This window comes from Orycteropus afer, unplaced genomic scaffold (genome assembly GCF_000298275.1).
Source record: "Orycteropus afer afer isolate SDZICR_OR568_19922 unplaced genomic scaffold, OryAfe1.0 scaffold00209, whole genome shotgun sequence".
NCBI lineage: Eukaryota > Metazoa > Chordata > Mammalia > Tubulidentata > Orycteropodidae > Orycteropus > Orycteropus afer.
In genome coordinates, this window is record NW_006921796.1 from 4,775,759 (window position 1) to 4,792,214 (window position 16,456).

Genomic DNA, 16,456 nt, shown 5'->3' on the forward strand with positions numbered 1-16,456 from the left:
ACTCGACGGCACTTAACAACAACAACAACAACAATGGTTGTGCTTCAGCCCATTTTTGAAGCCACTGTGCCAGTCCATCTCATTGAGGGTCTTCCTCTTTTTTGCTGTCCCTCTACTTTACAAAGCATGTCCTTTTCCAGGGCCTGGCCCCTCCTGATAACTGGTCCCTCCCGTCCAAAGTTTCACCTTCCTTGCTTCTAGCAGACATTCTGGCTGCACTTCCATGACAGATTTTTTTTTGTTTTTCTGTCAGACCATAGTATATTCAATATTCTTTGCCAGCACCTTAATTCAAAGGCATCGATTCTTCTTTGATCTTCCTTTTTAAACACATTAAAGAGGTCTTTTGCAGCGTAGTATGCCCAATGCAGTATGTGGTTTAATTTCTTGACTTCTGTGGGCATTGATAGTGGATTCAAGTAAAATGAAATCTCTGACAAGTTCAGGCTTTTCTCCATTTATCATGATGTTGCATATTGGTCAAGTTGTGAGGATTTTTGTTTTCTTTATATTGAAGCGTAATCCACAGTGAAGGCTGTAGTCTTTGTTCTTCATCAGTAAATGGTTCAAGTCTTTTTCACTCTCAGCAAGCAAGGTTGTATCATCTGCATATCACAGGTTGTTAATGAGTCTGCCTCCAATCTTGATGCAACATTCTTCTTCATATAGTCCAGTTTCTCAGGTTGTTTGCTCAGCATACAGATTAAATAAATATGGTGAAAAGGTGCAACCCTGATGCACACCTTTCCTGATTTTGGACCATTCAGTATCCCCTTGTTCTGTCCAAATGACTGCCTCTTGGTCTATGTACAGGTTCCACATGAGCATAATTAAGTATTCCAGTGCCATAGCTTCCAGTGCTACTATATCACACAAGCCAGCACAGTAAGACAGACTGACAGATGAGTGGTGATCTATAGCATTGAGCACTATGAACATAAGAACTCAAAAAAAAAAAAAAAAAAAAAACACACTGCCATGGAGTTGGATCCAACTCATAGTGACCCCTCCTTGCATTTCTGAGGAGCTCTGGTAGCATAGTGCCTAAGGCACTTGACTGCTAACCAGAAGGCTGGTGGTTCAAACCCACTAGCCACTCCTCAGAAGGAAGGTTGGGCAATCTACTTTCATAGCAATACCGCCTCAGAAACCCAAAGAGGGGTCAGGTCACTATGAGTCAGGTCCGACTCAATGGCACATAGCAACAACAACAACATGACAGCAGAAGTAGATTTGCCCAACCTTCCTTCTGAGGAGTGGCTGGTGGGTTTGAACCACCAGCCATCTGGTTAGCAGTCAAATGCCTTAGGTACTAAGCCCCCAGAGCTCCCACTGAACATAAGAAGGTCTGATCTTATTAGAGTGAGTGTTCTCCTCAAAGCTCTGGTGGTATAGTGCCTAAGACATTTGACTTCTAACCAGAAGGCTGGCAGTTCAAACCCACCAGCCACTCCTTGGAAGGAAGATAGGGCAATCTACTTCCATAAAGATACCGTATCAGAAACCCAAGGAGGAGTTGCTATGAGTCGAATCGACTCTATAGCAGTGAGGTTTTTGTTTTTTTTTTTTTACCCTATTAGATGACATTTAAAGATAACTGTAAATTACAGGAATTCTGGTGGTCCCATGGTTAAACTGCTCAGCTGCTAACCAATAGGTCAGCAGTTTGAGTCTACCAGCTGCTAGGAGAAAGATGTGGCAGGTCTGCTTCTGCAAAGATTATAGCCTTGGAAACCCTAAGGGAAGTTCTACTCCATCTTATAGGATTGCATGAGTCAGAGTTGACTTGACAGCAATGGGTATGTAGATTACACGGTTGCTATAGAATTAACATGACGTTACACATGCAAAACTCTTAGTGCCTGGCATGTAATAAGCAATCAATGAAGTTCATCAGCAGCAGCAGTATCATCCCTGCTGTCACTGTTCACGCACAGGAGGCACTTTATTTGCACTAATAATCTCATTAACCTGGCAAATTAGTGTCATAGCATAGATTTGGACCCTATACTGACTTGGTCTCAAGAGCATTACAGATCCTTTGAGAGGCCTCAGCAGACTACAGGCTCCTGGAGAAGACAGCATCGGTTCTGGTCACCTTTGAGTCTCTACCCAGCAAAAGGTTTCTGTGGATGTTGGATGAGAGCAGGGAGCAATGAATGAATATTAAATGACAGACAGACACACACACACACACCCCTCTCCAGTGCAGGTTCTGAAAATGTCTTTTATCAATATGTTTGTTTTTTTCACTTAATTTCTTCAGATATTTTCAAGAAATATAAATTCTATACCTGTGTTTTTCACCTGTAGGCTGAGATCCTTTAGTGAATTATAAAATCCAATTAATCACAGCCAAGATTTTTGTTTACAAATGGATAGAACAAAATTGAATTGAACAGAATAGAATAGAAAAAAATCAGTGTAATAAATATTGTTTGGTGAAACCTTTGCTCAGGGTGTGATACACAGTATTTCTTACTGTGGATTATAATAAAAATGTTCGAAGAGTTCTGTTCCAGCCCACTCATTGTGCACAACATGTACTAAATGATGTTGTTTTGCTTCCACTGAGACCTCTTTTTAAAAAATGATCCTACAGGTGCCTTATTCAGAATAGGCTTGGTCTGTTGTGAAGTGCACCAGAGGTCATGGAAAGAAATCACCATTAGAACATGTATGGTGGGAGAGCCATCTAAATGCCAAAGTTCCGTGCAGGAGATGGTGGATAGAGTGGGAGAAAAACGTGGAACAAAACAAAATAATATGAAGGCCTAGGCTTCCTGGTCTGATAGAGACTGGTGAAACCCCTGACACTATAACCCCTAGTCACCCTTCAGGCCTGGAACTGAACTCATTCCTGTGGCTTCCAATGAAACAACGAAACACACAGGCATATAAAGTGAATGTTTACACCAGGTAGGTACAGTCCTTACACTCATCAACCATGGGAGATCAGAAGGGCAGTATTTGCACAAGGAAATAGGTCAGAGGACAGGAATGCATAGGAAAGAAGGACATAGGGAAAAGGTTACGACAGGGAGAAGTAGGCAGGGAGCTGTTATATTGTGGGGATTGTAATCAGTGTTATGAAAATATGTATGAACTGCTGTGTGGAAAATGAATTTTCTCTGTATACTTTCACCCAAATTACAATTAAAAAAAAAAAAAAATGCCAGTCTGCAAAACACTGCATAACGTGGATGAACTTGGAGGACATTATGCTGAGTGAAATAAGTCAATCACAGAAGGACAAATATTGTATTAGTTCATTATGGTAAAACGTCAAGGAAAGGTTTATATATGGAAGGAAATTTTGTTGGTTACCAGAGGTGAGAAGGGAAGGGAAGGAACACTGCAAAAATAAAAAAAAATGATAATAAAAGAACAAATGCTGAAGTTCCCATTGCAATTTATTGGGGATGCTTTGGGGTCAATTACTGCTCACTTACCTCAGGTAGGTTAGAAAAAGAACAAATTGAAATTTATTTACAGGGAAATAATGAGCCTTAATGGATTATGGTTTGTAAAGTGCTTTGATATCACCCCATTAAAGGCATTTCTATAACTTACTCTCCATTCTAAGCCTAATGGGTTACTTCCTGAAGTAAAGATCCTGTTGTAACTTAAGTAGTAGTTTAAATGCCTGCTGCGTTGGGTACGTTAACGAAAGTCTCTTGAGTAGATACGGTCTCTCATATGACATCTTGGTAGCTGTTGATACACCATCCGGTATACAAGCCCTTCTACGGTGTTGAGTGTGAGCCAGGCACTGTGGATGAAAACAGTAGCAAATACTTTTCATCTTATGCCTTTGCTCAGCTGCTCTCAGCTCTGAGTAGTCAGTCTTTCCAAAGGAGCTGGGCTACATTCTTGTTAAGTTACTATTTGAGTCTTGTGCCCAGAACTGTTACTGGTGGGTCCAGGGTTCATGAAATTTCCTGCACATGAGTTTGAAAATTGGTTGCATAAAATATGACACCCCCCCCCCCAAAAAAAAAGAACCCATGGAAATTGACTGTACTGTCTTAAGAGGAGAGAATGACACATTCCTGCAAAATGTCCAAGATTGCAGCGAAGCAGACAGATGGCTAACTGCTGGAGTCCTAACCAAACCCCAGGTGCACAGATGGGCCTGACCTCCTGTTCAGTTTATGGACTTGAAGGGAGGGGCTGCTCTTTTTTAGTGCATGGATTTTATTGGTGTTTAGAAAAGAGCTAACACTAGGACGTGTAAATAGCCCTTTTAATCTGAATCTTTTAAAAATTGACTTTCCTAATCTGACTCCGGACTCAGATTGTATTCCACTTGCTCCTGTGCTGTATAGTCTATAAAGGATTAGAAAATGAGTTCTGAATCAAAGCCCCCGGAATCAGCTTGTACTGGTATTTGCAATAAAAAGCAAGAGAAGGAATAAGCACCTTCGCTCCCTATTTCGGGAGCTCTGGTAGCATAGTGGCTAAGGCACTTGACTGCTAACCAGAAGGCTGGCGGTTCAAACCCACCAGCCACTCCTCGGAAGGAAGGTTGGGCAATCTACTTCTGTAGTGATACTGCCTTGGAAACCCAAGGAGGGGTTGTTATGAGTTGGGTCCAACTCGATGGCACATAACAACAACATCAACTCCCTATTTCAGTTTGTGTATGTATATGTACATGTGTTTTCTACCACCTTTGTAACTTTCACATGTAGTAATAAAATTGACCTCTTTTCTTCTTTTCTTGCAGACTCGCTCTTTACTGAGCGTATTTGAAGAGGATGCTGGCACCCTCACAGATTATACCAACCAGCTGCTCCAGGCGATGCAGCGCGTCTATGGAGCCCAGGTATGCCGCTGCCCCCTCACCGGCAGGGGACTAGAGGAGGGACCCTCTGCCCTCATCTCACATTTCTCTCAGGAGGTTGAGAATTTTGAGTCAGAAAAACACCATCTGAAATTTTGAAATAAATTCAGGATTTTTTTTCTCTCACTTCTGTTCACCTCACAAAACTAAGCCCAGTCTATTTTCATTGCTTAAGAAAGAGAATAATTTTTCCATAACTAGAACCAATCGAGAGGGACCACATCCCTGCTTGTATTTTTTTTTTAATTCAAGCCCAAAGGGAAACATTTGAGTTTCTTCCTCTTGTGAATGAGTGGGTTCAGTATTAGAGACATGCTCTTTGTCGTTCTCACCAGTGGGCAGTCTTGATGGCGATGTGGGAGGGTGGAGATGTTTTTTCAAGGGCTTCCTCTGAAAAGACTTGAGTCACAGCTCTGAAACCCTTGTGTGGCTTCTTTGTTTTGAGGAATAATTATCTCTGGCTTGCAAAACCAAGAAAACAAATTGCTGAGTAGCAAAAGTGAATCATTTTAAGATCAAGAAGTGCCCATGTGTGTTACTTCCTAAGAGAATTCTTATGAGTTATTTAAAAACAAAATTCATTATGCTACACATCAAAACATGGCAGCTGGTAATTCTTATCGATTCTCTACTGACTTAAACTTGTACATGGCAATGTTTCTTTTTCTTGTTGATGGTATCTAAAGAAATACTGTATTTCATAGTAAATAGCTCTTAATGCCCATATATATCCATTTCTTATTATCTTGTTTTATTAAGCACTCATTTATTTTTCCAAAGGAGCCATGGTGGTGCCATGGTTAAAGTGCTCAGCTGCTAACCAAAATGTCAGTGATTTGAACCCTCCAGCTGCACCACAGGAGAAAGATGTGGCAATCTGCTTCCATTAAGATTTACAGCCTTGGAAGCCCTTTGAGGCAGTTCTAGTCTGTCCTGTAGGGTCTCTATGAGTTGGAATTGACTCAACAGCAATGAGTTATTTGTCCAACAGAAAATTGAGTAACTGTGTGTGAGGCACTTTTGTGCTTACATTTTTGTGAGGGGAGGTAGACAATGAAGATAAATACATGATGTATGTAGTGTGTCATTCTGATCCACAGTGATCCTGGGGGTGATGCAGGGCCAGGCGAGAGTCTCACTCCATTGTGCATGAGGGTGCCATGACTCAAGGACCGACTCAGCAGCACCGAACAACAGCAGCACGTAGTGTGTCGGTCATTGACACGTTCCATGGAGACAAATAAACCTGGGAAGGGAATGGGGACTGGCAGCCTAAATAAAATTGTCATTGTCAAGGAAAGTTTGTTGAGAAGATCATATTTAAATACAGATCTAAAGAGATAAATGAATATACTGCATAGCTGTCCAGAGAGAGAAAATAAGTTCAAATAGTTATTTTTTATTGATGATAAATGAATTGATAAAAGGTACTTTCATGAACAGTTACTTAATTTTGTGTAGGAATATAGTAATCGTTCACAAACAACTGTTATCAGAGTGACAGCTTTAAAATATAGTCAGTAATCATTGCAAACTATTTGAGAAGAATGAATAAGATAGTGTTAAAAGGTAGGAAAAGTATTTTCAAGAAAGTGTTTCTGTCATGACTGTTACTGGGATTGTTGTGTGCCGCCAAGTGGATTTCAACTCATAGTGACCCTATATGACAGAGTAGAACTGTTCCATAGGTTCTTAGGCTGTAGTCTTTAGTGGAGTAGATGTCCAGGTCTTTCCTCCCATGGATCAGCTGGTGGATTCAAACCACCAACCTTTCAGTTAGCAGCCAGGCACTTAACCATTGTGCCACCAGGGCTCCTTTTACTAGGGTTACTATAATAGAAAGAGGTTTATGATAAATAGTGTGGACTACAATGGGAATCATGGATTTTAAACTGTGGAGAGAAGACTTCACAAAGCCAGTACCCAGTCAATAAATGCTTGAGTGGAAGTAAGCGTTTATGTAACCTACAGATGAGACGTCATGGGATTACAGAAATAGAAAGGCTCAGTCCCTGCCATCAGGAACTTTACAGTTGAATTGGGAGACAGTCAATTATCAGAGTGTTAGGGGAGCTAGGAGTGGAGCATCACCAACCCAGAGGATTTGCATTGGCACTGAGGAAGAGGATGACTCTGAGACTCTTGATAGTTGACATTTATTGAATACTTAACCTTCCAGAAAGGTACTGTTTAGAGGCTTTTACATTAATTATCTCATTAAAAATCCCCAACAGTTCTGGATATGGTCATTGTTATTACCCTCATTTTATAGGTCAAGAGACTGCAGAATTTGAAGGTGAGTAACTTGTCCAGGTCTGCCCAGTTTATACATTTTAGAACAAGTCTGCTGATGCCCAAGCCCACACTCTTACTATTAAGCATGGGAGTGGTGACCTGAAGTAGGGAAGTGGCAGTAGCTGTGGAAAGAAGTGGCTGGATTTCAGAAATATTTAGGAGGCACACTGGTGAAATAAAAAGGTAGGGCAAGTTAAAGATGAGTCAAGAATGATATCCAGGTCTTTGTCTTGAATGGAGTACATACACAGAGGGGGTGCCCACAAGAGGAGCAGGGCGTGTGTGTGTATGTGTGTGTGTGTGTAGGGGGAAGAGAGGATGTAGATCATAATTGAAAGTCTGATTTTGAGTTGTCCATGGTGTATCAAAGTGGAAAGAGAAATCTTGAAAGTTCAGATCCAGGGTTCAGGGCTGCAGGTGTATTTGTGACCTATATAATATTACACAGGTGTCAGTTATGCATTAGATCTCACTTTAACCACCAGAAGAATTAGGTGCTCATTTGTGATTTTATTTAGTTTGGTAAGACATTCAGGATTTAGGGACATGAGGACTTTGTTGATTTTTCTTTTAAGCATCCCTCATTCCTATTATATGTTTTTTCTGTGGTTTTCTTTGAATATTCTAAATGTGAAAATAATGGGAATTTTTACTGGGCTTATACCTGAGCTTTCCTATTCAGTAATTGAATATTGTCATTAAATTATTTGTCTGCTATTTGAGACCTAAAAGCCCAAAACTCAATGGCTGTGTTTCTGCCACACAGGTCTCAGTTCTGCCTTTCCACGTCTGTCCCAATTGTCTACTCAGAGATATCCAAACACACTGTTAGGCCTTTTGTCTTTCGAACTAGAAAACTACATTTTGCCAAAATTAAGTGGGTCTTGCATTCCAAAAAGCTGTAACTAGCTTTTAATTCATACCACATGACCATCACATGGGTTCTCATACTAACCAGAAACCCATCCCCCTACCTCGGAGTTTCCTGCAGCAGACACTAGTTAGCATGTCAGGTTAATGCTGCCAAACTCAGCCATACTTTTAGTGATCAGCTCTGTTTAGGTTGGCTGGGTTAGGGTCAGTTGGTTTTTCAAGTTTATTTGAAAGCTCAGGGATTTTTTTGTTTGTTTGTTTTAATTTAATAAAGAAAGCTTTTCTGATTCCCCTTTGATCAGCTCCTTTTGGTACATATATATTTTAAGGCAGTAATACTTCTCAATAGGAGCTCTGGTAGCATAGTGCCTAAGGCACTTGACTGCTAAACAGAAGGCTGGCAGTTCAAACCCACTAGCCACTCACTCTTCAGGAGGAAGGTTGGGCAATCTATTTCCGTAGTGATACCGCCTCGGAAACCCAAGGAGAGGTCGCTATGAGTCGGGTCTGACTCGACGACACATAATAACAACAACAACAACTTCTCAATATTTTCATTGAAGTTTTTTCCCCTAAAGTATGTTTTCTTGGATTAATTTCACTTTATTCCTTAAATACTGTGTACCTAGACATACTGACTTAGATTGATAGAGTCTTAAAATTTCATTTTTTAAGACAGAGGCACTTAGCAAGATGTATTTTTTCATTATTGTATTTTAAAAACTAAGTTTATGCTGCTGATAAATGATAAATATTCATAAAAGTTAGATATTTTAACCAGACCCCATGGTACGTTTCTGGATTCTGATACAGTAAATGCTGTTCAGCTCTTAGTTACAGAAAGAGGAAGAGTTAGCAAAACTAAAGGAAAGTGTGTGAGCAGCTTTGCTGATTGTGGCGGTTTAAAGGAAATTTATTTGGCATAAGCTCTGGAGTGAAGCTATAGACTATGGCTATTTTCAGTGTCTAATATTAGACCATGGTGTTGGATCTGATTCTTAACTGTTCAGTGTGCCTTTGCAGAGGGTGAGAACTCCATTTGAGTGAAGGAAGCTGTACACATTTCTAGATTAGTTACTTAGATCTGGTGTGTACATAATCTCAGTTAAATCTGCTCAAATTTTGTATTTAGTACATTTGATATGACACTTATTTTGATTCTGTTTATCTGCCATAATTTTGTTTCTCTTATAAAGAGTTTTAAATTTTTTAAAACTTTCAGGAATGGATTTAATAGACTCTCACCATGAAATCTACCTGGGTACCCTAACTCTTCTATCTCAGTTATTTTCCTGAGAAAACAGGAGCAGGTAAAGTGATGTTCCTGGCTGGGCAGTAAAACTATTGTTCTCAGAAGTATTAGTGAAACCTGGTAGCTCTTGCACCCCTTATTTTTTCTCCAGCTGGTGTCCAGCCTCTGTAATTGGCTCTGTTAATCTAGATGGGATTTTTTATTTGTTTTATTCTATTTTTGCCATATATATATATATATATATATATGTTTTTGTTATTTGCCATCGAGTCGGCCCCGACTCATAGCAACCCCTCCTTGGGTTTCCAAGGCAGTATCACTACAGAAGTAGGAATGCCCAACCTTCCTTCCGAGGAGTGGCTGGTGGGTTTGAACTGCCAGCCTTCTGGTTAGCAGTCAAGTGCCTTATGCACTATGCTACCAGAGCTCATATATATATATATATATATATAATGTATGTGTGTGTGTGTGTATGTGTATATATACATACATACATATATATTTAATTGTGATTTGGGTGAAACTTTACAGAGCAAATTTACTTTCCATACAGCAGTTCACATACACTTTGTCTCATGACATTGACTATAATTTACCACAGTGCAACAGCTCCGCTCCCACTTCCTCCCCATAGTTACCTTCCCTCCACGCACTCCTGGCCCCTGAGCTATGTCCCTGTGCATACACAGCCCTTCTATTCTCCCATGATTGTTCTCTCCAAGGAGTGTGTCTACCTAGTGTAAATGTCCACCTCACATGCCTGTCTTTTGTTTGGTTGCCTTTTATATTTTAAGCAAAATTTTAAAAATACGCAATTTTGTGGCATGGGAATCATGGTTAAGACTCTTGCTTTCCTTCTGCCAAGCAGGCTTAATCAAGCATAGTCACATCTCTGCAGCTGTTCTTAACCCAACTTTTTAGAGTTCAGAACTACTGATCCTAAAAACTAAAAGACTGAATCGGAGATAAGAATAGTGTCTTCCCAAATTGAGTTAAAGTCAATTGCAGGGGTTAAGAGTAAAATACGTAGAAGGGAAACTATGCATAAATTTGGTATTGTAAAAAAGAAACTATTTTTCTTTAAAAATGGTGATAAATACCGATACCAAACTAAACAAATTAATATATCTACTGGGAAAGAAAATGAGGATCATTAGCCTCTAGGAGTATGAACTTATAATCAGAGGGAGAAGTGTACCAGAGGCAGACAGGGTCAGAAATGGATGTATTTTTTTATTGTAATAAAATATATATAAAAACACTTGCCATTTCAACCATTTTTACATGTACAATTCAGTGACATTAATTCCATTTACCATGGTATATAACTGTTCCCACTATCCATTTCTAAATTTTTCCATCACCCATAACAGAAATGCAGTACTCCTCAGGCAGTAACTCCCCATCTCCCCCGCCCACCTTCTCTGGTGGTGGTGGTGGTGGTTAGGTACCCTCAAGTCGATTGTGACTCATAGCAACCCTGTGCACAGCAGAACAAAGCTGCCCAGTCCTGTGCCGTCCTCACAGCTCCTGCTGTGCTTCAGCCTGTTGTTGCAGCCACTGTCAGTCCACCTCGTTGACGGTCTTTCCCTTTTTCTCTGACCCTCCATTTTACCAAGCATGATCTCCTTCTCCAGGGACTGGTCCCTTCTGACAGCATAACCAAAGTAGGTGAGATGAAGTTTGGCCATTCTCACCTTTAAGGAGCATTATAGCTGTGCTTCTTGTAGGATAGATTTATTCAGTCTTCCAGCAGTCCGTGGTATTTTCAGTATTCTTCCCCAGCACCATAATTCAAAGGCATTGATTCTTCTTCAATCTTCCTTATTCACTGTCCAGTTTTCACATGCATATGAGGCAATTAAAAATATCATGGTTTACGTTAGACGCACCTTAGTCTTCAAAGTGACATCTTTGCTCTTCAACACGTTAAGGAGGTCTTTTGCTGTGGCCATACCCCCCTGAACATGCCCTCCCTGGTAAGTAATAAATTCTCGCCTCTATACATTGTGTATTCTAGATACTTCATAAGAGTATAATTATGCAATTTTTGCCCTTTTGTGTTTGAATTATTTCACTCAGCATAATGTTTCAAAAGACCCCAAGTGGTACAGTGGGTAAGTGCTTGGCTATTCACATAAAGGTTGGCTTAAACCCACTTAGCGGCTCTATAGGAAAAGGACCCGGTGATCTGCTCTTATAAGGATTACAAACCTGTGGGCTCAGGACCATGGTTCCAGATGACATCAAGCTCAATTGGCATAACATCATACACAAAAACATGGTTCCACATCCTGCTTTGGCGAGTAACGACTGGGATCTTAAAAGCTGGGAAAGTGGCCATCTAGATGCAACGATGGGTCTCTCCTCATCCAGAGCAAAGAAGAATAAAGAAGACCAAAGATGCATGTAAACAATTAGTCCAAGGGACTGGTACACCATGCATTCCTCAGCCTGTATGACTATGAGACCGGAAGAACTAGATGGTGCCCAGCTACCACTGTCAACCACTCAGTGGGGGAGATCTATGTAGGAGATCCTGGATAGAGTGGGAGAACAATGTGGAACAAACTCAAAATCATAAAAAAGAAAAAGAGACCAGCTTGGCTGGTCTGATAGAGCCTGGTGGAACCCCTCACTATAGCCCCTAGCTGCCCTTCAGGTCTGGAATTGGACATACTCTTGTGGCTTCCAGCCAAACAAAAGATAGGCATATGAGCTGAACATTTCCATCAGGTAGGTACAACCCTTGGAAATATCAATCATGGGAGAATGGAAGGGCTGTATATGCACAGGGAGACAGCTTGGGGGGCGGGAGTTCATGGGCAAGAAGGACATGGAAGAGGTAACTATGGAGAGGAAGTGGGAAGAGAGCTGTTGCATTGTGGGAAATTGCAGTCAATGTCATGAGACAAAGTGTATGTGAACTGCTGTGTGGAAAATGAATTTGCTCTGTAAACTTTTACCCAAATCACAATAAAAATTAAAAAGAAGAGAAGCATTACAAACCTAGAAAACCCTATAGGAGAGTTCTACTCTGTCACATTGGGTCAGTATGAGTTGAAAATCAACTTGCTGGCACCTAGCAACAACATTTTCAGAGTTCATCCATGTTGTAGCATGTATCAGAACTCCCTTTCTCTTTATGGCTGCCTTATATTCCATTATGTGTATATTTCACATATTTTACATTTGTCCATTCATCTGTTGATGGAGACTTGGGTTGTTTCCACCTTTTGGTTATTGTGAAAAATGCTGCAGTCCACACCGGTGTACACTTAATCAGTTTGACTCTGCTTTCAGTTCTTTTGGGTATGTAGGAGTGGACTTGCTGGGTAATATGATAATTCTATGCTTAACTTTTTGAGGAACCACCAAACTCTTTTCCACAATGGCTGTACCATTTCATAATCCCACCAGCAGTGGATGAGCATTCCTAGTTCTTGAGATCCTTGTCAACACTTGTTATTTTCTGATAATAGCCATCCTACTGGGGGTGAAGTGGTACCTCCCTGTGCTTTTGATTTGCATTTGCTAACAGTGGTGGAATGACTGATGATGTTAATTATGTCTTGATGTGCTTATTTGCCATTTGTAGATTTTCTTTGGTGAAATGTCCATGTAAATCCTTAGCCCAATTTTTAATTGGGTGATTTGTCTTTTCATTGTTGAATTATAGGAGTTCTTTATATATTCTAGGTATGAAAACCTTATCAGATATGGTTCCAAAATATCTTCTCCCATTACATAGGCTGTCTCTTCCCTTTCTTGATAAGATCCTTTGATGCACAGAAGTTTTTAATGATGAAGTCCAATTATCTATATTGTCTTTTTCTGCTCATGCTTTTGGTGTCATCTCTAAAAATCCATTGTCAAAAACTAGGTCCTGAAGCATTACTCCTGTGTTTTGTTCTAAGAATTTTATGGTTTTAGTTCTTAGATTTAGGTCATTGATCCATTTTGGGTTGATTTTTATTGTGTGTGGTGTGATGTATAAGTCCAACCAACTTCATTCTTTTGCATGTGAAGATCCATCTAGTTGTCTCAGCACCATTTATTGGAGACTTTTCTTTTCCCGTTGGATGAATTTAGCACCCTTGTTGAAATCAGTTGACCATAGATTACAGGTTTATTTCTGAACTCTCAATTCTGTCTCATTGGTCTATATGTCTATCCTTATATAAGTATGAGATAGCAGACCCGAAAATTTGAATCTCTGAGGTACTTGCCTCCAGGCCTGAACTTCAATCCCATTTTGAAAAGGTATAAATTACTCTTAAGAAGTGAAACTTTAATTTGATCAACTATAACCTGATATCTAAGGAAATGTTTTCTTTGTAACAAAACTATGTAAGCCATTCCCCAGAACAATATTGTACAAGAAAGCTATGTTAGCAAAAAAGAATGTCCTATGGTTGCTTTGTGACTACTCTGTGAACACTCTTTGCTTACCAAGTGGTAACTAATCAAGAAAGCCCACATATCACCAAGTAGTAACTAAACAACAAAGACTTTTTTTTTTTTTTTGCCATTAGATTCATTAGAATCTCCCATGATTGTTCTCTCAAGGGGTGTATCTACCTCAGGTAATTGTTCAACTAGTATGCCTGTCTTTTGTTTGGCTGGAAGCCACAGGTGTGGATTCAATTCCAGACTTGAAGGGCAGCTAGGGGCCATAGTCTCAGTGGTTCCATCAGGCTCTATCAGACCAGCAAACCTGGTCCTCCCTTATTTTTTTCCAAATGATTTTGAGTTTCATTCCACATTGTTTTCCCTCTCTATCCAGGATCTCCTACATAGATCCTCCTCCGAGTGGTTGACAGTGGTAGCCGGGCACCATCTAGTTCTTCTGGTCTCATAGTCATATAGGCTGTGGATCGCATGGTGTACCAGTCGCTAGGACTAATTGTTTCCATGAATCTTTGGTTATCTTCATTCTTCTTTGCTCTAGATGAGGAGAGACTCATTGTTGCATCTAGATGGCTGCTTGCAAGCTTTTAAGATCCCAGTCGCTACTTGCCAAAGTAGGAGGTATGTGTAGTTATGTTATGCGAATTGAGCTTGATGTCCCCTGCGACTATGGTCCTGAGCCCACAGGTTCAACTACTCACTCCCTCTGGGTAGCTAGCTGCCAAGCATTTTTACCACTGTACCACCAGGGTCCCTTCATGTCAGTGACAGGCATTTCTAAGTCTTTGTTTTTAGCCTTTGTCTCTTTCCTAAGCTCTAGGTCTACATTCCAAACAATGTTTGCCTGTTGTCATTTTTAGGTCTTACCTGGGCTACTGTGATACTCTCCTAATCAGTCTTCCAGTCCAGGAAGAGTTCTGCTTCTAGTTCTTCCTCCACCATACAGCTAGATGCAAATCCATTACACTGAAACCTCCCTTCTCTACTCCCTCTGAAGATGCTTCTATGGCTCCCTATAATCACAAAGCAAAAGTTTCAACAGCAAGGCACGTGAAACTCTTGGTGGCCTGTGCATTAGCCTACTCCTCCAGCCATGTCTCTGGCTGTTGCTGAATTACCAGGCACATAACAACAACAACAACTACTACTCCCCCAGCCATTGTTATGCTATTCTTGTGGCCAGGAATCCCCATCAGCTTCTTGGCACATGACCTCTCCAGCCTTTAAAACTGTCCTCAGGTGTCTCTGACACATTTCCTTCCTCTGCCCCTTCCCTGTTGTTGTTGTTGTTGTTATTTGCCATCGAGTCGGCCCTGACTCATAGTGACCCCTCCTTGGGTTTCCGAGGCAGTATCACTACGGAAGTAGTACCCACTACGGAGTAGTAGCCACTCCTTCCGAGGAGTGGCTGGTGGGTTTGAACCGCCAGCCCCTTCCCTAGTCCCTCATATATGTCCAAGTGCCCTGTGCACTTGTACCTTAGAGTACTTAAGGTGCAGTGAGTAGGGATTCCTTGACCCTAAGTGGACCGTGGGCTCCAAGAGAGTACCTTCTCTATACTTACGTGGCCCCATTAAATGTTTGATACACAGATATTGAATGAAGAATTGAATTCAGGGTATCGCCACCTAAAAGTCAGCACATCCCAGCTGTTCTCTTCATTGTCACTCCCAGATCTGTATCCCCTCCTTAGCTGAGGGCACTGTCCTCCACCCAGTCATCCAAACTAGAAACCCAGTCTCCTTTGACTCCTTCTTCCTTCCTGCTCATGACATGTGGCTTTTGCCCCAGAAATGCCTCTCTTCAGATCTGTATTTCTTACCCTCTTTCTACTCAGGCCCAGACTTCTTTTTTTAAAATCTTTTCCTGACTTCTTTAAATGCAGTCCTGACTAGTGCCCCTCACACCATCCTATCTCCCCCTTCAGTGTTTCCTTCCCTCAGTGCAATGGGAGTGGCTGCAACAATGGGCTCAAACATAGCAATGACTGGGAGGATGTTGCGGGACCAGGCAGTGTTTCATTCTCAGAGAGACGCAGGGTCTTTCTGAGTCGGAACAGACTCAGTGGTCCCTAACAATAACAACACAGGTGCTCAATTGTTTTTCTCTAGCTCAGGTATGATCTTGGCATTCTCCTGCCGAAGTTCCTCAGCACTACTCCATTGCCTCCAGTGGAAAGTCAGAGTCCTCAGCAGGCATCCTCTGCAGTCTGCCCCAACCACAGGTTTGCAGCCTTTGTTCCTGCTGCACTCCTCACTACCCCATGCGCGTCGTACTTTGAGGAGCTCGTAAACTAGCGTAGCCATGACTCCTAGCTTTGTGGTAAACACTGGGATGAAAGAGACTTTTGGCCACTTGGCTTTAGACAGCATCTCAGGCCAGGATTCAGTATAGATGGAAGCTGGTGTCTATGTTGTGACTTTGACTCCTCGTGGGTTTCCTTTGCCCCTGCTCCCCCAGCCTCTCCATTCATATCCACCATGTATGGTCTTGCCTTGAGAGGCCTTAGGGTGGTCTCTGGTGACAGTTGCCAATAGTAAACTCTCTGTTTCATGGTAAGAAACACTCTGTGCCCAAAGGTCTGCTTTCCTTTCGGGTTTGCTACCCACTTGTCTTTCTGCCTTGGCAATGGCCTTGGGAGTTTCTGTTTAACACAAGAGATACTATCAGTAAGCCTTTGTCAAATTATCTTTTTTAAGGATTCCTATGAGGTATCAAGGGAGCTCTGGTAGCATAGTGGCTAAGACACTTGCCTGCTAACCAGACGGCTGGTGGTTCAA

General features: G+C 41.2%; 1 protein-coding gene across 1 annotated transcript in view; it reads left to right on the top strand.

Annotated features, from left to right (window-relative positions):
- Positions 1–16,456, top strand: part of APPL2 (adaptor protein, phosphotyrosine interacting with PH domain and leucine zipper 2) — a 67,646-nt gene that overhangs the window by 11,996 nt on the left and 39,194 nt on the right. The window contains exon 2 of the mRNA XM_007948237.2: positions 4,730–4,828. Within this exon, the coding sequence (XP_007946428.1) occupies positions 4,730–4,828 (99 nt within the window). The remainder of the gene's footprint in view (positions 1–4,729; positions 4,829–16,456) is intronic.